A 26,168-nucleotide genomic window follows, 5' to 3' on the forward strand; every position below is an offset into this window, starting at 1 on the left:
TTAAAACCTCCTGAAAGCATTAGAAATTGTGGATCCCCACCGTGTTTCAAGTGTAATCTATTCAGTTCAAACAACTATATCTAAGATCTATTTTTTATTGGAGAAGGGAGAGAGTTCACGTCTATGACAGTATGGTCCCACCTGGTGACACTTGCATTTATGGGAGCAGCTATAAACCAGCTTCAACAGATATCCTATTCTGAACAATAATGGAACACATCCAACTACCAGCAAGACTTAGTGGTCCAGGCCTGTTGCATTTGGGCCGACCAGGCCTCAGTCTTTCTGACGTCTGTCTTCTGGGCAGTCCTTCGAAGAGGCACCAATGGGCAGCTGTGCTCATCTGTCCTCCACAGCAGTCTTTGCACTCTCAAGGCGAAAGGCATCAGGAGACTTTGCCTAAAATGCAGTTTTCGCCCAAAGCCGTGCTGCTTCTCCCTGCAGCTCCAGGCCTCCGAGCCCTCTGGGGAAATGGTGCCTTTTCTTCCTCATGAGGAAGGCCCCGACTCTTTCCCTCCCTCTGGTGGACTCAGGGGGACCCAAGCACAGCTCCATCATACGAAAGCATTTCAAGTGTAGCATAGGAATGGACACTGGGGAACCAGAATGCTCATCTGTTGGTGTCCCAGACAGTAAGAAGGGCCTTGATTCTTGATTCTTGGGTGTGGATGAGAACTCTGACAGCTCTGACTGAGAACATGAAAGAGAGCCCAATGATGTAGAAGTCAGCATGGCACTGTCGCCTCCCACATCCTCAAACCTCAAAGGTCACCAGAGCAACACAGGAGCAATCTTTACACTGTGCTACTCTGCATGCAGCTGAAGAACCGAGCCTATTCATCTGGTTCACAGGTCCACTTTGCTGACCCAAAGGGGGAATGCTTTGAAGAAGAGGGGTATTATAGCTCACCTTTCATTACCTAAAGCAGGGGTAGTCAAACTGCGGCCCTCCAGATGTCCATGGACTACAGTTCCCAGGCTCCTAGGAATTGTAGTCCATGGACATCTGGAGGGCCGCAGTTTGACTACCCCTGACCTAAAGGATTCCCAAAACAGCTTACAATTATAGAATCATAGAATCATACAATCATAGAGTTGGAAGGGGCCATACAGGCCATCTAGTCCAACCCCCTGTTCAACACAGGATCAGCCCTAAGCATCCTAAAGCATCCAAGAAAAGTGTGTATCCAGCCTTTGCTTGAAGACTGCCAGTGAGGGGGAGCTCACCACCTCCTTAGGCAGCCTAGTCCACTGCTGAACTACTCTGACTGTGAAAAATGTTTTCCTGATATCTAGCCTATATCATTGTACTTGTAGTTTAAACCCATTACTGCGTGTCCTTTTCTCTGCAGCCAATGGGAACAGCATCCTGCCCTTGTGATTTTGATGTGATGCCCCTGGTGATACAGCCCAAAATGGCATTTGCCTTTTTTACCGCTGCATCACACTGCCTGCTCATGTTTAGTTTACAATCCACAAGTACCCCAAGGTCTCGTTCACACACAGTGTTACCTAGAAGCATATCCCCAATCCAGTAGGCATGCTTTTCATTTTTCTGGCAGAACTTTACACTTATCTTTATTAAATTGCATCTTGTTCACATTTGCCCATTTTTCCACTGTGTTCAAATCTTGTTGAACTCTGTCTCTATCTTCCGGAGTATTTGCCAGTCTTCCCAATTTGGTGTCATCTGCAAACTTGATGAGTAGTCCCTCCACCCCCTCATCTAGATCATTAATAAATATGTTAAAAAGTACCGGGCCGAGCACCGAGCCCTGAGGTACCCCGCTACTCACCTCTCTCCAGTCTGATAAACACCATTGACAACAACTCTTTGAGTGCAGTTCTCTAACCAATTCCCTATCCACCTGACTATCTGAAAATCCAGATTGCAGTCCTTCAATTTATCCATCAGAACATCATGGGGAACCTTGTCAAAAGCTTTACTAAAATCCAAGTAAACGACATCAACCGAATTTCCCCGATCCAGCAAACCTGTTACTTGGTCAAAAAAGGAAACCAGGTTGGTCTGGCAGGACCTGTTGGAGACAAATCGATGCTGACTTCCTTGGATCACCAAATTGCGTGATTACCTTCCTTTCATCTCCCCACAACAAGCCTGGGGGAAGAACGCTGTTTTGCAGGTCCTGAGCTCTGACTGGGCCCTGATGTTTCCTGGTTGCTTGTTTCACAAGGCAGGAGCCTAGCTCCAATCAGGGCCGGCCAGATGACCTTAGGGAAGGGGACCACTCTTCTGCTAGCACTGTCTGAGCATGAGGCTCTTCTGGCTTGGCTTGGCTTGGCTTGGCTTGGCTTGGCTTGGCTTGGCTTGGCTTGGCTTGGCTTGGCTTGGCTTGGCTTGGCTTGGCTTGGCTTGGCTTGGCTTGGCTTGGCTTGGCTTGGCTTGGCTGGAGAAATGGCAGCTGAGCTGCCCCCATGACCTGGGCCTCCAGTGCTATTTTTTTTAAAAGAAGAAGAGAAAGAAAAGCCAGATTGACACGCAGATACTGAAAACATTCACCAGGTAAGTGGGATGATTCCAACTTGAAACATCCCCAATGCTCATAATCGATCCTTCTCCTGGATGCTTGAGGCTGATCCTGCATTGAGCAGGGGGTGGGACTAGATGGCCTGTCTGGCCCCTTCCATCTCTATGATTCTAAATGGTTAAATCAGGGATGGAGACAGCAAGATGCAAAAATGTAAAGAGGAACAAATGCGAGCCCATACCTCTTAGAAATTCAAAAATAATCTTCTACACCCATGTGTGGTATGCATGAAGGATGCAGATGCAAACATGTATGCAGCTGGGTGCATCTGTTTGCTGTACTTAAGATGAACTCTGTCCACAAACTCTTCTTTGCTGGCCAATTTAATAGCCTTTGGTTGGGAACTGTGCAACTGTGCAAGGAACAATGCTGGGAACTGCAACCAAAATCCCCACCCCGCACCACTCCAGAGGGGTACCCCCCTTTCCGGTTCAGGGTTTTCAAACAAGCAAGAATAATGAAAATGTAATTAGCACACATAAGTCATATGTTAGAAAACACCACAGACCAGTCATTAATATCTTCCTTGGGTTCAGTGCCTTATTGCTGCCCTTTCAGTCACGGTCAGATAGAGCCACCATACTGGCAAAACATCTGTTGGGAGCAGCTCACTAAATGCCTGGTCAACTGTTGCACTTAACTGGGAGAAACTGAAACCCAGCCATCATGCTAGTAAATGTGTCTCCTGAAAATCAGCAGTCTGCACTGAGGAAAGCCCACTCCAGCTTGCCCAGTTGATCAGTCAAAGTTGCAGCCCCACTGCAAGAGAATCCCTTTGGGATGGGTGGGGTGATGTGGGGAGCTATCTTGAGGGCCCCATTTGGACCCTTTTCAATGAGATATTTAGCTGCGACAACCTCAGAAATAAAACAAGGCATGATTGGAGGCCATCCATCCCTCCCTCCCACACGAAGAGCACCACACAGCCAGGCAGGGGCCTGCTTCTCTTAAGTTTGCTTTGGATTTCAAAAGGGCCGTTTAATTTCCCAAGAAGCAGACTTAGGAAGGTGGGATGCATGTTCTACTTCTTGGACATAAGAATGAAATGGATTGCCTGAACTCCTGGAAGCCCAATTACCCTCCTTGCAATTTTCCAGGAAGAGCAGAGCAGCAGCAGCAGCAGCAGACCTAAAATATCTCCTTTGCAGGTAGCGGGGCAGGAACAGAAGATCGTCATGACCTGATCCTTAATCCAGGCATCCTTCCCCAAGATAGCTCCCCACATCCCCCCACCCTCTGAGGGCAAGCCTACAGGACCTGTCGGGAAATATTGTGGTGGAGTATGGATCTGTTTGTCAAGGCTATTTCACTGTAGTTACATCCCCATTGAAATTACCTTATTTTCATTTATGCTATTTGTCATCTGCCTTTTTCACTTGGAGACCAGGTGACTCAATACAATCAATGGACAGGCTATCAGTCAACAACAGTCAACAACGGAGCAGGATTAGGTCTGTAGAACCAGCCAAAGTCTAAGCAAAGCAGAAGGATTTACGAGACACATAAGAGGATGCAACATTCAGTCATTCAGTCCTCCCTCATGGCTCTTCGGCAGGTCCTCAGACACACCCATGAAAGGAGAGTGGGTGGCTTAAAGCTCCTTGGAACGGCATTCCCGTATTTAGAATAAGCCTTTCAAGAGAGACAGCAGGGTGAAGTGGTGCTTAGAACATCAGATAAGGTTTTCTAAGATGCAGGCTGAGATCCCTACTCTGCCATGGAGCGGGCTAGGTGACCTTCTGCGGCCACAGTTTAAATATACAAAAAGGAGTGCAAGAGAGCAGTCTAACTGGGTTGAGTCTGCACTTTGCTTTTTATCCTCGCCCAGTCCAAATAAACCCCTTCCCTCTGTACTGTATTTGATTTCCATTTTGATTTTGAGTGCTTTAAATTTTCCCTCTGCAACATCCATGATTGATCTGCAGTGTCCCTACATTCCTCCTGCGTTATCCAGGAGTGGATATAAGCTGCTACATTTGAAGACCCGGCATTTAAGTATAAGTGTAGATGTTCACCGTTTTGCGGATTAATTTCCTGCCCGTGCCTGCAATGCTGAGGTAGCAAAACAGTCTTCCCTGATTGGCCAGGTCATCAGTTCAAAGACTTCCTGGTTCCTGGTTGCAAGACTTCTGTCCCAAGACTTATTTTTGTCCTCATTTTGGGATCTCCAGAAGCCCACACTTCTCTCAGCAGAGATTTGCCTCTTGGATTTTTCCCCCTCCACATTCTCTGTGAGGCTGCTGCCTCCAATCCTCTCCCCCCTCCCCCATTCAGGAAAAGAAAGAGTCTCCTGCTGCATTTGGCTCCCTTTCCCGCTCTGTTTCAATTGGTGGGTGATAGGAATGAAGAAGACCCAGATTCAAATGGATCTGAATTCAGCAGGATCAACAATGGAAAAACCAAAGTGACTGCAGAATCAGCCCTGGTTAACTGTTCTTCATGCATCCATTTCTGTTCTGGAGGCAAGCAGGGAGGGAGTGTGCTCAAGGGAGCAAGAAGTCTCTAACTGAGCCAATCAGGACACAGGAGGAGATAATTTGAAAATGCCAGGAGGTTTCTAACCTAACTATGCAAATTACACATCTTTACAGATGCCCCCCTGCAGGGTATTCCTTGCATGTGCTATTGATCATGCCTATGCCTACAGCTTGGGCACTCACATTTTCTTTGCCTTTCCCAGGTCTGTCAGGAGGACAGAACAGAGGAGGGGGAGGGGGAGGGGGAGGAGGAGGAGGAGGAAATGGTTGAGCCACTTTGGATGTGACTGTCTAAATAAATGCAATCAATATGGCTCCAGTTATATGAAACAGGTTTGCAGGCTTTCCTCCTTGTGCATAGCTGGCAAGAAGCGGAAGACCCCAGATGGAGGGCAGCTCTCCAGGAGACTTCTGCTGTGAAGGGCACAGCTGGCAAGATGGGTGTTCTCACACAGCAACGGGCACACACTGCAAGTACAGCAGATCTGCCCCCAGGGTGGGAAGCTTATCTTTTCTCTTCTCTTTTGTGCCTGATTCATCTTGTGTGCCATGATTCATTCCCCCAGAAGGGCATTCCGTTCATGGAGCAAGATGTCAGGCCAACCCAATTAGCATGAGCTTAACTGTTTTCTATAGTTTACAAGTGCTGTAATAGGAGACTAATTTCTGGCTTAATTAAAATCAGGCTGTTGCTCCTGGATGGTATGGCAGCATTGCTCCATTTGCTGGCATCCAAATCTCCAACACATGCATGAGAATCACTTGCATATGCATGTCTGTCCCTCTCCCACCATTTTGAAAATATGTGAGAGCAGATCAACTTAAACAGACACAGAAATTAACCAATATCAGTGGTTGAAGGAGTTCACTGTTTGCTATTTTACAATAATTACACACAATTCATGGAATGGTTTCTTCCCCCACCCCCCCGACTGAAGCGGAATTTGATATGTCTGCTCAGCCACCTTCTGACTGCTGCAGTCCCAGCTGGAGTCAGATCCTCTGTGTCTGATTTTGAAAGGCCAACAGTGCTCATCATCTCACTGGATCCCAAAATGTAACAGAGAATGGTAGCTGATAACACAGAAGATGCAGGGAACTGGCTGAGATCTGTCCTTAAGAAAGAGCTCCCCCAGCAAAAGGAAGCAACACCAATGAGCCTGGAGACAAGCAAGCAAGGAAGAAGGTTACCTGTTGCGTTGAATGCATGGCTACCTCCAAAGACTTCTGTAGAGTCTTCAATCTTCCATTATTTCTATACTAGAAACTAAGCCCACTGTGCTTGAAGACAGCAGGCGCTAGGGGCCCTATAGAGTTGGGCGGGGTGGGAGCGCGAGTTGGTGGCGGCAAGGCCATGCACCCGAGGCCGGGGATGGTGCGGCCTGCGTGGCTCGGCCGGCGTCTGCCGGCTCCTCGATGTCTCTTCCCGGCGCGGCACCCACCTGATTTGTCGGAGGGTAGTCTCCGTTGCCAACGCCGCGTCTCCCGGCAGCAGTCACTGTAGTGTGTTTGAGGCGGGCGCCGCCATAGGGAGTCCCTGTGCTGTTGCTGGGGCGGCAGCAGGTGGCAGGTGCTGTCTGGTGGGTGGGCCAGGGGCGACGTGGGGTCTGCTGAGGCAGGGCTGGCGCGGGCGTTGGCGGGGCTGGCGTGGCTGGCGGCGGGTCCGCAGCTCCGGGAGATGGCAGCACCGGCTCGGTCTGCAGCCGCGAGCTCGCAGAAGCCGGTTGGGGCGGTGGGGAGGCACCGTGTTCGCTGCTGGGGCTGTGGCGGGGTCCTCCTTGGCTCGTCTCCGGGGCAAGAAAGAAAATGGCGGTCAGATGCATGGGGCCGATGTGAGGGGGCGAATCGGGATCGCCCACAAGCTTTGCCAAGGGACATTCAATGTATTGTTTTCAGACCAACTTCTGTCAGACGTTGCAAGGACTCACAAACAACTTCTTAGAAATAGAAAGTTTAATGAGAAGTACTTCATACACCTAGACTAGAGAAGTCAAATCTGCCTGAGGACAGATTTGCTTCTCCTTATCAATACAGTTCTCCCGCCCAAAACTTGAAAGTTCCCAAGGGAGGGGAGGAAGAAAGAGGAGACAAATGCAATTAAAAACAGTGTTACTTTCACATGTCCTTGGCTGTCTTCAAGCTGCGATAAGATGTTATGGTTAGCAGAACCAGACCCAGCCGAGAGGCCTCACAGAAAGTACATTCAGAGATAATGGTTATAATAACATAGTTTCACTTTTAACTAACAGGCATGATATAGGACCTGGGGCTCCCAGGCACCAAGCAATCTAACTGTCATGGAGGAACTCAGGCTAATTTATGACAGGGTTTTCTATCAAACCTGACATCCCTCTGCACTTAAACAGACTCCCCCATTACCCCGCATCCACTGGCCGTGGGCACAGTGGGAAGGCACAATGGAATGCTCGGAGAAGGCGGGGGGCTTTCACCTTCCCCGCATCAACCCACTCCCTGTCCCCCGAGGGGAAATCCTTCCAATCCACCAAGTACTGGAGCCGGCCCTTGTGCAAACGAGAGTCCAAGATCTGGTTGACTTCGTAGTGGGTGTCTTTGTCAATAAAGACAGGCACAGGCGTTGATAGTGGAGGGTGCCACACATCCGGCAAGGGAGCTCGCCGCAGCAGGCTGGAATGAAAAACCGGATGCACATTCCTGTAAGTCTTTGGCAAGCTCAATTCAACAGTTACATCATTGATCACTTTTACAACAGGAAAAGGTCCCACAAATTTAGGGCCCAATTTTTTAGACTTTTGTTGACAGCGTAGGTTTTTCGTGGAGAGGTAGGCGAGGTCCCCTAATTTCCAGGCGGGTGCAGGCGCACATTTTTTGTCTGCCTGGGACTTATACGCTTGTTTAGCCTCCTCGAGGCTAGAGACAATGTCTGGCCAAGCTGCACTAATATTTTTAGCCCATTTAGTGACATCAGGGGCTTCAGTGGAAACTAGTTCCCAGGTGGGTGCAGCAATTAGGTCAGTTCCGTACACCACCTTAAAGGGAGACACTCCGGTGGAAGCATGCACCCCGTTGTTGTAAGCAAACTCAGCCAGGGGCAGGAGGGCGACCCAATCACTCTGTTGGTGATTAATGAAACAACGCAGATATTGTTCAAGAATTTGGTTCACCTGTTCTGTTTGTCCATTGGACTCTGGGTGGTAGCCAGAGGTCAGGGCTTGTTCCACTCCCAGCAACTTCAGGAGCTCCCGCCAGAACTTGGCAACGAACTGGGGGCCCCGATCCGTGAGCAATCTCCTAGGAATACCATGTAGTCGGACTATGTGGGTCACAAACATAGAAGCCAGTTTGGCCGCCGAGGGTAGCCCCACGCAGGGAATGAAGTGAGCCTGCTTTGAAAACGCATCCACTACTACCCAAACTACAGTTTTACCCTGGCTGGGAGGCAGGTCCGTGATAAAGTCCATAGTCACATCGGACCAGGGGCAGGAGGGGGTGGGCAGGGGCTGCAGCAACCCTCGTTTCTTCCCTCCTGGGGGTTTGGACACAAGGCAGGTGGGGCAGCCTTGCACATATTTCTCAACATCCCCTCTCAATGTTGGCCACCAGTAGTGTTGTCTCACCAGGTGCAGAGTTTTCACAGAACCAAAATGCCCTGCAGTCTTTGCATCGTGGCACAATTTCAAAAAGTCTCCTCGCGCCGCTGCCGGGACGTAGAGGCGCTCGCCTTTGAAAAACAGGCCCCCCTTGTCGACTAGGGCGGGGCGAAGGGAAACGAATTCAGTGTCTTGTAGGACCTCCTTCTGTACCCACCCACCGGGGACCGAGCTCCCTCCTTTTGTTTGACTGTGCGTCACGGCGGCCAACCCCAGCTGGGCGGGTGTGAACACCGTACCCACCAATGGGTCACGTTTGCTGTTGTACTGGGGCAAGCGAGAAAGGGCGTCCGCCAAAAAATTCATTTTGCCTGGCAGATGCTTAAGGGAAAAGTTGAACCGGGAGAAAAACTCCGCCCACCGCATTGGCTTGGCTGACAAGGAGCGAGGCTGCTTGAGCGCTTGGATATTTTTATGGTCCGTCCAAACCACAAACGGGACGGAAGACCCTTCCAGCCAATGCCTCCATGTAGCAAGAGCCAATTTCACTGCAGCTGCCTCTTTTTCCCAAATTGCCCAGTTGCGCTCTGCACCCGAAAACTTTTTTGACAGATAGGCTAGGGGGTGCAGCTTCCCATCTTCCCCCTCTTGTAGGATCACGGCCCCCATTGCCACATCCGACGAATCTACTTGCACCGTGAATTGTTTGGATGGGTCAGAATGCGCCAACACCGGTTCAGACGTAAAAAGGAGTTTTAAACTGTCAAACGCCTCCTGGCAAAGGGGGGACCACTGGAGCGGGGCACTGGGCCAAGTCGCCGCTTTACCCCCCTCTTTTGTTTTTAACAAGTCAGTCAAAGGCAATGCCACCTTGGCAAAATTGGGGATAAATGTTCTATAAAAGTTCGCGAAGCCTAAGAAACTTTGAAGCTGCCTCCTTGTCCTGGGTGGTTCCCAGGCCAACAAGTCCCGTACTTTGCCCGAGTCCATTTCAATCCCAGCCCTGGACACCCGGAATCCAAGAAACTCCACCCCTTCCCGGTGGAACTCGCATTGTGATAATTTGGCAAAGAGTTGGTGCTTCCGCAGCCGGCTGAGCACCTCCCGGACTAATTTCTCGTGCCTCTCCAAGGTGTCAGAATACACCAAAATATCATCTATGTAAACTAGCACCCCCTGATACAACAAATCATGCATAATTTCATTTATCATGTTCATGAACACGCCCGGAGCACCGGCGAGTCCGAACGGCATGACATGTGTATTCTAATTGGCCCAAGGGGTGTTGAATGCCGTCAGGCACTCGTGCCCCTTTTTTATGCGGACCCTTTAGTACGCTTCCCTCAAGTCCAATTTTGTAAAAATCCGGGCCCTCCCCAAATGTTCCAACAAATCCTTAATCAAAGGCAACGGGTAGGCATTGCAGATGGAAACAGCATTCAGCCCCCGGTAGTCCGTGCAGAGGCGAAGGGACCCATCCTTCTTTTTCACGAAGAGAACTGGGGCAGCCAGGGGGGAAGTGGCCGGTCTAATAAAGCCTCTGGCTAAATTTTTGTCCAGGAACTCCCTGAGCTCCTTCATTTCTCTCGGGCTCATGGAGTACAATTTGGCCATAGGAAGCGGCTCTCCCTGTTTCAGCTCAATTACACAGTCTGTCTTGCGATGGGGAGGCAACTGATTGCATTCAGTCTCAGCAAACACATCCTCAAACTCACGATACTCCCGCGGGAGGGTTAGTGCCCCCACCTCCGCCACCGCGGCCATCGTCTGGCAGCCCGGAGCGGGTAGGAGTCGTACGTGCTGCTTACAACCCAGGGATGAAAATGTTACTGTCCCCTTCTTCCACTTCACCGTGGGGTCATGTTCGCACAACCAGTCCAGCCCCAACACACACGGGAATGCGGAATGGGGTGCCACCAGGGGTTGGATTTGCTCCCAATGTTTATCAATGTCCAAGTCCATCGGGAGCGTTTTTACTGTCGCCTCCCCCCCTGGGGCACATTTCCCATCCAATTGAGTGATGGGTAGGGGCTCCCTCAGAGGCACCTTCCCCACCCCCAAAGTCTCGCCCAGTGCTGGGCTTACCAGGGTTTTGGTACAGCCTGAGTCCACTATGCAACGTACTCCCAATTTTTCCCCAGACTTGGGTTCTGTGAGAGTGGCGGGTAAGAGAACCAGAGGAGAGTCACTCACCGCGCGTTTGCCCCTGCCGGAGACCTGCTGGCGGGGCGCCTTTACAGCAGGTCGTCGTCGTTTCCCGACTGCTCTCCAGACTGCAGTTCCTCCTCTTGGCTACTGCCACTAGATTCCTCTACCACAGTCGCTGCCCCAGTCGGGGCGAGCAGGGACTTGGCGGACTTCTTTGGGGCCATTTTCTTGGTTGTCGTGGCCTTGGCTGGTGCTCCGCTCGTCGGCTTGGTGCTCGCTGAACTCCCCGCCCCAGTTTTGGCCGGACACTGGGCAAGGAAATGGCCAGCCTGGCCGCAGCCCAAACATAATCCTTTCTCCATGCACCGTGTGCGCTCGCTGGGATCCAGTTTAGCTTTGGGCTTGGGTTTCTTCGGGGTGGAGGTCTTCCCCCCCATTTTTTCCGCAATTCCTTTGTACTCAGCGGCCCGTTCAAGACGGCTTTCCATCTCTCCCGCCAGCTGTACCCAACCCAGCACGGTCAACGGGTCGTCTAGGAGGAGGCACTTGCTGGACAGGTTTCCGGAGAGGCCCCCCACGAAGGCATGCACCCTCTGGGGTTCCGTCCAATCCGGAACAGCCGATGACAATTTCTTGAATTCTCGGGCGTACTCGGCCACAGTCATTGTTCCTTGTTTAAGGGCCTTGAGTTTCTTCTCCGCTGTCTCTTTCTCAAAGGGCTCCACGTACATCAAGCGCATGGTTCTCAGGAAGTGATTGTACTTGCGAACTGCTCTCGGGTTGTAACGGTAGAGATCCATGAACCACTTCCCCACCTCTCCCTCTAGGCACTCTCCCACGAAACGAATGCGCTCAGCATCATCATGGAAAGTAAAACCCATGTCCATCATGTAAGCTTGAAGGTGGACCAGGAAAGAAGGAAAAGCTGACGAGTCACCCGAGAAACGGGCCTTAAACTTGTAGGTGCTCCGCATTTCAACCCCCCTCAGATGGGGAGGCAAGCGACCTGGGCCCCAATCCATCGGAGCTCGCGCTCCACGGGGTCGTGGGCGCACTCCGCGGCCGACTCCAGCCGCCGCTCCAGCTGCCGCTCCAGCCGCCGCCGCCGCTGCGCCATCAGCCGCCGCTGCTCCATCGGCAGCCGCTGCTGCAGCTGCAATTTGTAATCCACCAGCTCTGGCTCCATCGGCCGGTACCTGGACCACAGCCTGACCCCGTACCAGGGGTCCTGCTCCTCTCCCGGCAGCAGCCGCCCCGAGGTCGTCTTCGTCTTCTTCCTCACCCTCCGATTGCGCTGCTGCTCTCACCACCGCCAGGGCGGCGGCTTCGGCTTCGGCCGCGGCATCCATCGCCGCCACCTCGCGCTCCCTCAGGGTTGGAAGGTCTCCCACCCGCTGGCCGCCTGGTTCGCGGAAGTCCGCCTGCAACTCTCGCAGCAAGCGCCTCGCCTCACGCTACGACTCTGGAGCCAACTCTCCCGACACCGTCTGCACCAGTTGGTCACCCTGCCGATTCTCTGCTGCAACTCCTGTACCTCGAGGGTGGTCGCCAATCCTTGACTTGAGACCCCCGCAGGCAGTTGCTCAGGCCACAGCTCATCACCTGTCAGGCGGTCATACTTTGACAGGCGCCTGCGTTCAGTGATGTGCTTTTCCAGGAACTCCGCGTGGCCCGGAGTCGCTTCTCCCAGGGCTTTGGCCATGCCCGAGCTAAACGAGCCCGCGCCGGCCATTTCTCCCTGAGAGTAGTCCCAATCCAGACCCTCTTCCTGCTCAGTATAGATATTACCTTCGTCCTGCATGTTGGCAGGCAAAAGGTGTTGTGAGATTTGACTTAATGTCAGACGTTGCAAGGACTCACAAACAACTTCTTAGAAATAGAAAGTTTAATGAAAAGTACTTCATACACCTAGACTAGAGAAGTCAAATCTGTCTGAGGACAGATTTGCTTCTTATCAATACAATTCTCCCGCCCAAAACTTGAAAGTTCCCAAGGGAGGGGAGGAAGAAAGAGGAGACAAATGCAATTAAAAACAGTGTTACTTTCACATGTCCTTGGCTGTCTTCAAGCTGCGATAAGATGTTATGGTTAGCAGAACCAGACCCAGCCGAGAGGCCTCACAGAAAGTACATTCAGAGATAATGGTTATAATAACATAGTTTCACTTTTAACTAACAGGCATGATATAGGACCTGGGGCTCCCAGGCACCAAGCAATCTAACTGTCATGGAGGAACTCAGGCTAATTTATGACAGGGTTTTCTATCAAACCTGACAACTTCAAATTAGCAAATGTATGTCTCTTAAACAGAGTATAAGGTCGTTATAACAACAGGTACTCATAGCTTATGGCATTCCAGGTGCCCGCTTTAGTTCAGCCTCACTTGGAGTACCGTGTTCAGTTTTGGGCACCCCAGTTGAAGAGGGATGTTGACAAACTGGAACGTGTCCAGAGGGGGGCAATAAAGATGGTGAGGGGTTTGGAGACCAAGACATATGAAGAAAGGTTGGGGGAGCTTGGTCTGTTTAGCCTAGAGGGGAGATGACTGAAAGGGGATCTGATAACCATCTTCAAGTATTTAAAAGGGTGCCATATGGAAGATGGAGCAGAATTTTTCTCTCTTGCCACAGAGGGGCAGACCAGAATGAATGGGGTGAAATTAATTCAAAAGAAATTCCATCTCAACATCCGGAAGAAGTTCCTGACAGTCAGAGCGGTTTCTCAGTGGAACTGGCTTCCTCGGGAGGTGGTGGGTTCTCCATCTTTGGAAATTTTTAAGCAGAGTTGTGTCCAGGTGCAGCTAAGGAGGACTGGAAGGTCGCCCTGGGAGACGGAGTTCCTCCGGACCTGCTACCCCCAATCGTTCACTGCAAGGCGCTTGCAGCCGGAGAAGGCAAACTGTGACAAAAGGACCCAGCTATTGAATCTGCGGCGGTTTACATCGAGCCTGTGCCCAGACTTGGGGGATGGGGGACTATTGGGGATGGGGACAGAGAAACCGCAGGAAAGGAGCGAGGAGGAGAGTGAGGGACTGAGGGAGAAAAGTATCGCCAGGGGGGTGGAGCACTCACCAGAATCCTGAAGAGGAAGCGTCTTGGTGGCAGGCAGCTGAAGACAGGTCCCAAACAGCCCATGAATGGGACAAGGGGTGGAGGCAGGTAGCGAGCGATGCCCCAGCACACTGGTCACAGGGAAGGGCCCGTTCGAGATGAAGGGGTCAGCAGCACCTAGAAATAGGAAGAGAAGAATACTTACCCGCGCGGCAGTCAACAGTAGTGGAGGAGGGATAGAACCGGAAGGGATAGCAATGGAAGGAAGGAAGGGGTTAAGAAGCACAGGGTGGAGATAAAAAGGGGAGGAGGAAAGATCATGGGGCTGGGCAGTGTGAGACGGTGAAGGGAGCGACTCGGGTGTGGCGAGCTTGTACGTTGGTTCGGAGAAGATTAAAGAAAGAGCTTTATTCAGCAGCAGCTGGTGCAGCAGTCATTTTTGCTTGCGGTTAGGCTTAAAGCGGGAAGGGTGAGGACAACGGCTGAAAGGGGAGCAGCTCTGGGAGGGGCTGGGCTAAACCCCAAAGTGGTGGAGAATGCGGGCAAAGCCCCACCCACAACCCACCCACGCATGGCACTTCCCTCACCTGCAGGCTGCACTTAGCCTCTAAAGTACAGAACAGACGTTAGCCCCACGTTAGCCTCCAGTAGCTCTGACAGTGAAAGCTCAGAAGCCTTTTCTACTGGGTCAGTGATAGAAAGAAGGCAACATGGACTTCGCACAGTTAGGGAAGAGGCTGGTTGAACATCAATCAAGAACATGGCAAGAAGTGGTGGATTGCCAGACAGTTGCACAAGAGCGAATGTTCCAAGAAATGAGGCAGACTTTGGGAGGCAGAGGTGAAGGGGCAGGTGTGGGGCCAGGAGGAGTGCCTACGGCTCCTTTGGGAAGAGTCTGGTGGCCTTCGTTAGCACATCTAGGGCCCGAAGATGATGTCGAGGCATACCTAGATTCTTTTGAAAGAACTGCCGAAGCAGCCCAATGGCTGCGGGCCCAGTGGTCTTTCATCATCGTGCCCTGCTTTAGGATGCTTAGGGCTGATCCTGCGTAGAGCAGGTGGTTGGACTAGATGGCCTGTATGGCCCCTTCCAACCCTATGATTCTATGATTCTATTTGACAGGAGAGGCCGAAGCTGCTTTAAAAGATATGTCTAAGGACGAGTCAGCTGACTATGAGATGCTGAAGAAAGCAGTGTTAGACCGCTATGAAATTACACCCGATACACACCGACATAGACTGTGAGCCATTACTTTTCCACCAGAGGCTAGGCCTCGGATAATTATCAATAAGTTGAGGGATGCGGCTAAGAGGTGGCTGTTACCCAACACTGAGGGCGAAAGGGTACTGATGGAGAAAGTGGTTTTAAAACAACTGTTCCAGAGCCTGCCTGGGCAAATCCAACATTGGGTGGCATGCCAGAAACGGAGTTTCTGGGAGCTTTTATGATGGCTGAACTTCATGACCCAGTCAAAGAAGGGACAAGACCCACGCCAACCGGGACGTCTGGGAACGGGGTAGCCCCTGCTTCAGGAAGTGACGGCCAATCAGGAGGGAAGCCTGGAAGAGCTAGAATCCCTACAACTCCATCTCCCAGGCCCTTGTGGGGCAGTAAAGGAGCAGAAGTCCAACCTGGCCCCAACCCTTTACCTACTCCCACTGGAACTCGGCCAGAAGGAAATCCTCGAGAAGGGGCAGAGAAGGGCCCGTGCTATACCTGTGGGCAGTGTGGGCACTTCAAGAGGGAATGCCCTCTCAGGGAGTGCAACATGGGATGGGATGTGGCAATGAATGGGACTATTTGTGGGGGTCCTAACAGGCCAGTCCTGATCGATGGAAGGAAACATACAGCATTAGTAGATAGTGGTAGTTCAATGTCCATAGCATGGGAAGACCAGTTACCTCATCCTCTACCAATTATCCGATGGGTGCAAATAACTTGTTGCCATGGCCATGTAGAACAGTTTCCGGTAGTGAAAGTCAAACTGGAGTACCTGAGTGGCTGTTGGACGCTAGAAGTGACAAGGGTGCCCCAGCTGCCTTACGCTGTTTTGTTAGGGAGAAATGCCCCATGTTTTGAAGCAGCATTGTGGCGGGTCACAGAAGAGCCTAAGAACATTGGATGCCCAGCCCATGAGGAGGGTGAGATGGAAGGAACAGAAGAATGACCAGAACCCAGTGCGGGGTTGAGAGAAAACCTTCAGAATGACCCAGACTTGTTCATCCTGCAAGAAGCTGACGATCCTTTGGAAGACCTTAGAAGTCGGGTAGCCATAGAAGAAGGACAGGTAAGAGACCAAAGACGAAGTGCGCGATGGCCGCAAGTGATCAAGGATGGGGGCCTGTGGTTTCGGTGTCAGAAAGAAAGAGGGGTCATCTTGAGGCAATTGTTGGTCCCGAGAGGGCAAAGGAGGGAGGTCCTGGAGACTGCCCACCACCAATGGGCAGGACACCAAGGGACCAAAGCGACCCTGAAGAGGGTGTTGCGAAGGTTTTTCTGGCCACAGGTGGCTCAAGATGTACAGGAGCATTGTAGCACATGTGAGGAATGTCAGAGAACCACGGGGTGGATCCCACCAAGAGCTCCGTTACAGCCTTTGCCCATTGAGGTTGATCTGTTCGAGAGAATAGGGATGGACTTCGTAGGGCCTTTACTCCGGACGCCCTGAGGTTCCCGCTATCTGTTAGTCATCATGGAATACACTACCCGTTACCCAGAGGCGATACCCATGCAGTTGATGAAGAGTGAAGGAGTTTCCTCAGCCTTAATGAGGTACTTTGTGCATGTGGGTCTTCCAAAAGAGATCTTAACAGACCACGGCTCTTCCTTCACATCAGCCTGCATCAAACAGGTGTGCAGGGTACTGGGAATCCAACAGGTGTTTACAACAGTTTACCATCCTCAGACTGATGGGCTCACAGAGAGGATGAACCAAACCTTAAAGGATAAGTTAAGAGCCCTAGCATATGGCAAACTGGGAAGCTGGGATCTGTATGTGAATCTCATTCTGTTTGCCCTGCGTGAGACACCACAAGCCTCCACGGGGCATTCACTTTTCAAACTGTTGTATGGGTGCCACCCAAGAGGGGTGTTGGATTTAGTGGGAGAAAAATGGATACAGGATTCCCCCAGAACCAAGAAGGATCCTGGCACCTATGTAAAAGAACTAAGAGAAAATCTAGAGACAGTAAGAGAACAGGCCCATAATAACCTAGCAACAGCATAGCATTATCAAAAGGTGTACTACGACCAACGGGCTCAGGAGAGACTTTTTCAGACAGGGGATCTCGTCTTAATACATAGGTGAGGGTTAGGTAATGTGGAAGGGGACCAGTGGCAAGGCCCCTTTAAGGTGACTAAAGTTCAGGGTCCAGTGATGTACGAAATAGGACCGACAACCAGACGTAGTAAAAACCGTAGGGTACATGTAAATCATCTGAAACTATGGTATGCCTGACCAACAAATAAGTGTGCCATGGAGCATTTGGCGGAATATTTACCAGAAGGAGTGCCACCGTGGCAGGAACCCCTGGAGGCCTCTGAGAGTTTGCCTCCTATGGACCCATCTTTGTCCGATAACCAAAAAAACCGGAGTTATATAAGGTGGTGCTCCAATTTTCTAAGATATTTTCCAAATCATCAGGTTGTACTCATTTATTAGAACACGCCATTCGGACAGACCCTGGGGAAGAAGTGGGGGTAAGGTGGAGGGCCATCCCATTTAAGAAGTGGCCTGTAGTTCAAAAAGAGCCCCCCCCCCCCGGCAGGAGACTTTCCCCGCCACCCAACCAGCACAGCCGGCGGGTCTTAGAACTAGTGGCCGCCTTCCCTTTCCTCTCCCCATAACAGACACCCTGTGAGGTGGGTGAGGCTGAGAGAGCCCTGAGATTACTGAAGAAGAAGAGTAGGTTCTTATATGCCGCTTTTCCCTACCCGAAGGAGGCTCAAAGCGGCTTACAGTCGCCTTCCCATTCCTCTCCCCACAACAGACACCCTGTGGGGTGGGTGAGGCTGAGAGAGCCCTGATATCACTGCCCGGTCAGAACAGTTTTATCAGTGCCGTGGCGAGCCCAAGGTCACCCAGCTGGTTGCATGTGGGGGAGCGCAGAATCGAACCCGGCATGCCAGATTAGAAGTCAGCACTCCTAACCACTACACCAAACTGGCTCTCTGACTCTGCAGAGTGGTTACAGATGATGATGTTATCCTTTAAGTCGTGTCCAACCCTCAGCAATCTTATAGGAAAGTCTTCACCATGCACCCCTATCTATGCATCCTTCGCCATGCACCTCTGATTTTTCTAGCGAGTTTGATCCCATGATATGTCCAAAGTAAAACAATAAAATTAGAGTCCAGTAGCACCTTTAAGACCTACAAAGATTTGTTCAAGGCATGAGCTTTCGAGTGCAAGCACTCTTCGTCAGACTGACCATCATAACAGGAGGAATATATGAGCAAAAGTTAATCCTGTTCCATTAGTAAACTGTGTCACGGCATCCAAACACATGATAACTCCCTGCCAAACCAGCCAATCAGACCCCTCGAGCCCATTTGTAGTTCACAAAGACATATCAGAAATGAAACTGTCAGTGCCAGTCATCCACGGCTTCCACCCTCCACCCCATCTGTCTCCATACCAAGTATGAAACTTTCTACAAGGAGAAGCTAAGCTGGCAGCTATCTTGTCCTGGGACCAGAAAGTAGAATTCAAAATTACATTACAGTCACATAATCCCAATTAAAATAAATTCTGAGGAATGTGGATACACAAGTTAAACAAGGTTAGCATGCATAGTGAGAAAAAAACTTTTGTCCTTGTTGAGTCCAGGGTATGTCAAAATATTGAGTGTTGTAATAACTTGCATTTCTGCAATCTCCCTTTCTAGCCTGTTCTTGAAGTTCCTTTGTAATAAAACAGCTAGTTTCAGGTCCCTTATTGAATGTCCTGGAAGGTTGAAGTGTTCCCCTACAAGTTTTTCCATTTTGTGCCTTTGATGTTTGACTCATGCCCATTAATTCTTTGACAGAGGGTTTGACCTGTTTGCCCATGTAGAGAACAGAGGGACGTTGTTGGCACTTGATGGCATATACCAAGTTTGAAGATGAGCAGGTATATAAGCCTTTGATGGTATAGATGATATTGTTAGGTCCAGTAATACTGACATTGGAGTGTATATGGCAGCAAAATTGTTCCTTCAGATCAATGGTACAGCCATGGGCACCCGCCTGATCCCTCAGTACGCCAACACCTTCATGGCAGACCTGGAGCAATGCTTCCTGAATACTCAACCAATCACACCTCTCGTTTACCTGCAATTCATTGATGACATTTTTATTGTCTGGACACATGGTAAAGAAGCCCTGGATACTTTCCACCAGACATACAATGACTTTCACCCCACTATCAACCTGACAATGAACCAATCTATGCAAGAAATACACTTTCTGGACACTACTGTAAGAATAAACAATGGATGCCCAGAGACTACCTAATACCGGAAGCCTACTGACCAGCAAACGTACCTGCGTGCCTCCAGCTACCATCCTGAACATACCAAACAATCCATTGTAGACAGCCAGGCCCTACGTTACAACCGCATCTGCTCCAATCCCGCAGACAGAGATTCCCATCTAAATGACCTACAACAAACCTTTTTGGAACTAAAGTACCCAGCCAGGGAGGTCAAGGAACAGATGAACAAAGCCAGAAGGACACCAAGAGAAAACCTGTTAGAAGAGAAACCCAAAGGAGAAACAACAGAGCACCACTAACAACAATGCGTTCCTTGACGTGACGAAGGAGCGAACATACCGACTGCCAAGGCACAAAGGTGGGCGTAATGTTCCCGCAGCCCTCGAGCTGTTCAAGGCAAAGCCTGTTCAAGGCACAGATGATGTATGGGGCCCCATTGTGTATAAATGCCAATATTTCCAGCCTAGAAAAGACCCGGGCTAAATGTTTAAGATCCCTGCTCCAGGTACCAACCAGCATTTCCAGCGCTGCAATCCGGGTGGAAACAGGAATGTATTCTGTCCAGACCAGATATGGAAGTGTACGTCCATGTACTGGTTAAAATTGCTTTTCTCCACAAAGAGTTTGCTTTACCTAATGATGTCTGAATCATTGATTATGCCGTGGACTCTTGAGAAAAAACTTTGCTCATTTACTCTCTTACGATATAACATGCTCCCATCTGCTTTTAGGGAAGGCTTATTCAAAAAAATACCCGTCTGTGATCATTTATGCATCTGCCAGGATGGGAGCATTGAGACATCTGAACATGTATTACTCCAGTGTAGGCTATACGATCAATTCAGGGGAGAACTTATACCTTCCCTACAGAATAAGCCCAAATCAGAGGCAACCACAGACATGTTGTCAGACAAAAGCACAGAAATAACTTCTGTTGTGGCCAGATTTGCTTGGAGAGCTATCAAAACAAGGAAGAGCTGGGTGGATTCGGAGCAACTTAGGTAGAGATACTCTCAATTGCTTCAGATAATGCTTGTGATTTTTAAAATTAGAATATTGATTCTTATAGCTGGAATGTTTTCAAATTTTATACTATTTTAATTATCAATGATTCTTTTATGTACTTTGTAATTTGATTAAAGGTTTAGTACTATAATAATAAAGATAAGATAAGATACCAGAACACCACTAGTGGTTACACATAGCTCTCAGCTCAAGACAGTACAACACATCATCAGTGACTTACAACCTGTACTGGATAATGACATTTCTCAACGAGATCTGAACACAATGGAAAAATGGGCAAATGAGAACAAGATGCAGTTTAATAAAGATAAGTGTAAAGTTCTGCATCTGGGTCAGAAAAATGAAAAGCATGCCTACTGGATGGGGGATACGCTTCTAGGTAACACTGTGTGTGAACGAGACCTTGGGGTACTTGTGGATTGTGAACTAAACATGAACAGGCAGTGTGATGCAGTGGTAAAAAAGGCGAATGCCATTTGGGGCTGTATCAACAGGGGCATCACATCAAAATCACAAGATGTCATAGTCCCATTGTATACGGCACTGGTCAGACCACACTTGGAGTACTGTGTGCAGTTCTGGAGGCATCACTTCAAGAAGGACGTAGATAAAATTGAAAGGGTACAGAGGAGAGCGACGAAGATGATCTGGGGCCAAGGGACCAAGCCCTATGAAGATAGGTTGAGGGACTTGGGAATGTTCAGCCTGGAGAAAAGGAGGTTGAGAGGGGACATGATAGCCCTGTTTAAGTATTTGAAAGGTTGTCACGTGGAGGAGGGCAGGATGCTGTTCCCATTGGCTGCAGAGGAAAGGAAAGTAATGGGTTAAAACTACAAGTACAATGATATAGGCTCGATATCAGGAAAAAATTTTTCACAGAGTAGTTCAGCAGTGGAATAGGCTCCCTAAGGAGGTGGTGAGCTCCCCATCACTGGCAGTCTTCAAGCAAAGGTTGGATACACACTTTTCTTGGATGCTTTAGGATGCTTAGGGCTGATCCTGGGGTTGGACTAGATGTCCTGTATGGCCCCTTCCAACTCTATGATTCTATGATTCTTTCCCAAGCACTGGTGGGTAAACCTTTTCTTTCGCACAGACAGTCCCTCAATCTCAAACAACTCCTCACCGACAACAAAGCAGCATCTAATGTGAACATGGACACTGCTACTAGAGCTTGAGAGCCTCTTGTGGCGCAGAGTGGTAAGGCAGCCATCTGAAAGCTCTGCCCATGAGGTTGGGAGTTCGATCCCAGCAGCCGGCTCGAGGTCGACTCAGCCTTCCATCCTTCCGAGGTCGGTAAAATGAGTACCCAGCTTGCTGGGGGGTAAACGGTACTGACTGGGGAAGGCACTGGCAAACCACCCTGTATTGAGTCTGCCATGAAAACGCTGGAGGGCGTCACCCCAAGGGTCAGACATGACTCGGTGCTTGCACAGGGGATACCTTTACCTTTACCTTACTAGAGCTTGCAACAAACCTAGATGTCAACTTTGCTACCATATACACTCCAATGCCACAATTATTGGACCTAACAACATCGCTATATCATCAAAGGCTTATATACCTGCTCATCTTCAAACTTGATATATGTTATCAAGTGCCAACAATGTCCCTCTGTTCTCTACATAGGGCAAACAGGTCAAACCCTCTGTCAAAGAATTAATGGGCTCAAGTCTAACATCAAATGGAAAAACTACAAATGGATTTGAGGTGTCTGATTGGCTTGGCAGGGAGTTATCATAGAATCATAGAATCATAGAATTGGAAGGGGCCATACAGGCCATCTAGTCCAATCCCCTGCTCAATGCAGGATCAGCCCTAAGCATCCTAAAGCATCCAAGAAAAGTTTGCCCATTTTTCCATTGTGTTCAGATCTCGTTGAACTCTGTCTCTATCTTCCGGAGTATTTGCCAGTCCTCCCAATTTGGTGTCATCTGCAAACTTGATGAGTAGTCCCTCCAACCCCTCATCTAGATCATTAATAGGTATGTTAAAAAGTACCGGGCCGAGCACCGAGTCCTATCATGTGTTTGGATGCTGTGATACAGTTTACTAATGTAACAGGATTAACTTTTGCTTATATATTCCTACTGTTATGATGGTCAGTTCTTAGTCTGACGAGTAGTGCTTGCACTCAAAAGCTCACGCCTTGAATAAATATTTGTTGGTCTTAAAGGTGCTACTGGAGTCTGATTTTATTGTGCTACTTCAGACCAACACAGTTACCCATTTGAATGTATACAAAGTAAGTGAGCTTTAGCCGTAATATCTTCCCTTCTGATGACATAGTTGGTTTGCCCCTCTCTAAAACTATCTTGTTGGTAACTTTGGCTGTCCATGGGATTCGCAGCCTTCGTCTCCAGCACCCTAATTCGAAAGCCTCTATTCTCCTCCCGTCTTCCTTCTTCAGGGCCCAGCTTTCGCATCCATGGGTTGTTATGGGGAAGACAGCGGCCTTGACTAGCCGGCACTTTGTATTGAGGCTCATATCCCAACTCTTCCATATTCGGTTCATTGCGTTATTCGCCGTTTGATTTCACGGCTGCATCCACCACTTTGAGTGATCATGGAGCCAAGAAAGATGAAATCATCAATGCATTCAATGTTCCCGTTGTCAATCGTGGCTTTGGTGCCACTGCCAGTAGTGGTCATGATCTTGGTCTTTTTGATATTTAGGAACAGTCCCATCTTTTCACTTTCTTCTTTTAGTCCCTTTATCAGGGTCTTCAGATCACGCTCCGATTCAGCAAGGAGTGTTGTATCGTCTGCATAGCGGAGATTATTGATGTTACGACTTCCTATTTTGACTCCGAGCACAGATTCTTCCAGATTAAGCTTCTGCATAATTACCTCTGCATAAAGGTTGTCTCACTCCCTGGCTGACCTTGAACCAACCAGGGTCTCCATATCTTGTTCATACTGTGGCCTCCTGGTTGGTGTACAATGAACTGTCGAGGCGCGTTAAGTGGGACGACACTCCCAATTCATGTAAGGCTTCTTGTGATCAACACAGTCAGAGGCTTTAGAATAATCAAGAAAGCATAAAGAGATGGCCTTTTGATATCTGTGTGGTTTTTCAAGAATCCAGCGCAAATCTGCAATGTGGACTCGGGTGCCGCAACCATGTCGAAAACCAGCCTGGACATCCGGTAGCTGAGCATCAATGGCTGATTTGAGACGGTTCCGGATGATCTTCAATAAGATTTTACTTGCGTGGGAGATCAGGGCTGTAGTAACTTAAATGTGGTTTTGAAAACACACGCCCACCCAGAAAATAAATTAAATGTCAGTTCTTCGTAACTATCCATTATTTCTTGCCCCAGAGAGGTCTCCTTGAACATAGCTCAGTGATGTTGAATTGAAAGAAAACAAAACACTATGCTCAAGTGTATGCAAGGAATGTATGCCAGGAAAAGGCTACGTATTTTTGTTTGCTTTTAATTAGAGGTGGATTTCTCATCTGCAGTACCCCAAGCAAGGGGGAGGGGACTGGCTACTGAAACTGAGCAGACTCCACTTGATTTATGTAAGAGTTTAAACAATGCAAAAACAGAGTCCTATTTGGAATTTGTTCACATCAGCTGATCTCATGACATATGCAAATTGTGGAGAAGATTTCACATTTGGGGAGCATAAATGCTCCAAGCTGTCACTCAGCCTAAGAAAACACATAAGCCAGAAAGAGCACCAGCCTGGTGTTTTCCAAACATGTCGTTCAGCAGTTTCCTTTCCTGTTTCCTTTCCAATCAAGTACATTCATCCCTAATCTCAAGTGCTCTGTTGGTCTTTCCACTCCAGTGGGGGACCCCTGTTGCTTTGTATTGTATGCCAGGAATGGCAATCTGCCGCTCTCCGGTGGGATTCACCTGAGCAGGTTGCAGTAGCTTCTGTCAGCGGAGGACAGTGTTTTGCGACGCACTTCAAGCTGCATGGAAATCTCAGCACAGTTAACTCCCAACAGATTATGGGCTGAGGTCTTTAGCAAGAGGCAGAGTGGGACCTTGGCCAAGAAAGAAAGATTTTGGTGGCAAAGTGTGCACGTGGGTGTATTTTCGCACACAAGAAAATGTCATGGTCTTTGCTACTGTCAAGTAAAATAGCTTCAGTTATGAAAAAATGGACTCAAGACATTTTTAAATATTAGGCTGGGTTAGCATACCAGTCAATATGGCACATCCAATCATTCGCTGAACTACAAGGTCAGTTCAAATCTCTCATGGCAGGTTTGGAAAAATATCCTTGGCCTCAAATGCCCAAAAGAAAAACAGCATCACTGAAGCAGACCTCGCAGCATCCTGTCACTCCGACGCAAAACCAACCAACCTCGCCCTCTCTGAACACATGAAGCTGCCTCCTACCGAATCAGACGCTTGGTCCCCCAAGTCAGCCTTGCCTCCTCAGACTGGCAGTGGCTCTCCAGAGAGTCAGGCTGAGCAAGGTCTTTCCCATCCCCTCCTGCCTGGGCCTGCTGCAGGGAATTGAACCTGGGACCTCCTGCATTCCAAGGAGAGGCTCTACCACTGAACAACGAACCTTCTCTCTAAGGCCAAAGAAGGATGGCCGGCCTATAAAACTGATCAAGAGAAGTGAGAAGTTGAAGTGAACACAAAAACCACCAAAGCCAAAATCCATTTAAAAACCCACCAAATCTTGGCCCTGCTGTGAGAAGAAGGCAGACTTCTTTCAATGCGTGGTGGAAATGGGATCATGCTCATAATTTTGGGGAACAAATAGCTCAGATAATGTCAGCTGGCCTAGAGATAAAAAACCCACGTAATCCAGATACAATGTTACCAAATTTTCTCTCTACAACTTCAGGTGAATATAGGATTATTGCGGATCCCTCTCCCCTCCCCCCCCCCGCAGTAAGAAACTTCCCAGGCCACAAGCAAATAGGCCACAAAAGCGGCCGATTAGCTTGCGGCCCGGCAAGCTTCTTTTTGTGGGAGGGGGGAGAGGGAACCAGGGCCGTGCATGCGCAATGTGCATGCACGGCCGGTCCGCGCACGCGCGTTTGCACCATATGCGGCTGCAAATGCGCATGCACGACACTTCTGTGCATGCACGAAACTGCTGTGCATGCGTGTTTGCGGCAGCACATTGTGCAAACGCACATGCACAGGTCAGCCGCACATGCGCTTGCGCATGCATGACCCTGCTTCCCTCTCCCCCCACCCACAAAAAGAAGCTTGCCGGGCCGCAAGCTAATCGGCCGCTTTTGCCTGGCAAGTTTCTTACTGCGGGGGGGGGGGGGGACCACCGCCTGTGTGTATCTCCAGTTTTGCCTATGTGCTTGTTGGATGCTTTTGCTTGAGAATAAAAAAATCAATCAGGCGCAGCTGAACCAATCCAGCTCAGCTGCGGGAGATCCTTTTGTGTTAAAATTGTACCTAAGGTGGTTTTCTCAGGGGTTTCCAGTCTTCTTTTTGCTTCCTTCAACACACCACTGAGATCAATAAAGAAGAAGAAGAGTTGGTTCTTATATGCCGCTTTTCTCTTCCCGAAGGAGTCTCAAAGTGGCTTACAGTCACCTTCCCTTTCCTCTCCCCACAACAGACACCCTGTGGGGTGGGTGAGGCTGAGAGAGCCCTGATATTACTGAAGAAGAAGAAGAGTTGGTTCTTATATGCCGCTTTTCTGTACCCGAAGGAGTCTCAAAGCAGCTTCCATTTGTCTTTGCTTTCCTCTCTCCACATCAGACACCCTGTGAGGGAGGGGAGGCCGAGAGAGCCCTGAGATTACTGAAGAAGAAGAAGAAGAAGAAGAAGAAGAAGAAGAAGAAGAAGAAGAAGAAGAAGAAGAAGAAGAAGAAGAAGAGTTGGTTCTTTTATGCCGCTTTTCTCTACCAGGAGGAGTCCCAAAGTGGCTTACGGTCT

The 26,168-nt window shown here is 49.4% G+C and overlaps 1 protein-coding gene across 1 annotated transcript in view; it reads right to left on the reverse strand.

The window, feature by feature from the left end:
* Positions 1–6,286: 6,286 nt before the first annotated feature.
* Positions 6,287–26,168, reverse strand: part of LOC143844169 (uncharacterized) — a 34,256-nt gene continuing 14,374 nt past the window's right edge. Inside the window, exons 3-4 of the mRNA XM_077351167.1 lie at positions 13,815–13,970; positions 6,287–6,813 (exon numbers count right to left, since the gene is read on the reverse strand). Of these exons, the coding sequence (XP_077207282.1) occupies positions 6,287–6,813; positions 13,815–13,970 (683 nt within the window). The remainder of the gene's footprint in view (positions 6,814–13,814; positions 13,971–26,168) is intronic.

This window comes from Paroedura picta, chromosome 9 (genome assembly GCF_049243985.1).
Source record: "Paroedura picta isolate Pp20150507F chromosome 9, Ppicta_v3.0, whole genome shotgun sequence".
NCBI classification, from domain to species: Eukaryota; Metazoa; Chordata; class Lepidosauria; order Squamata; family Gekkonidae; genus Paroedura; species Paroedura picta.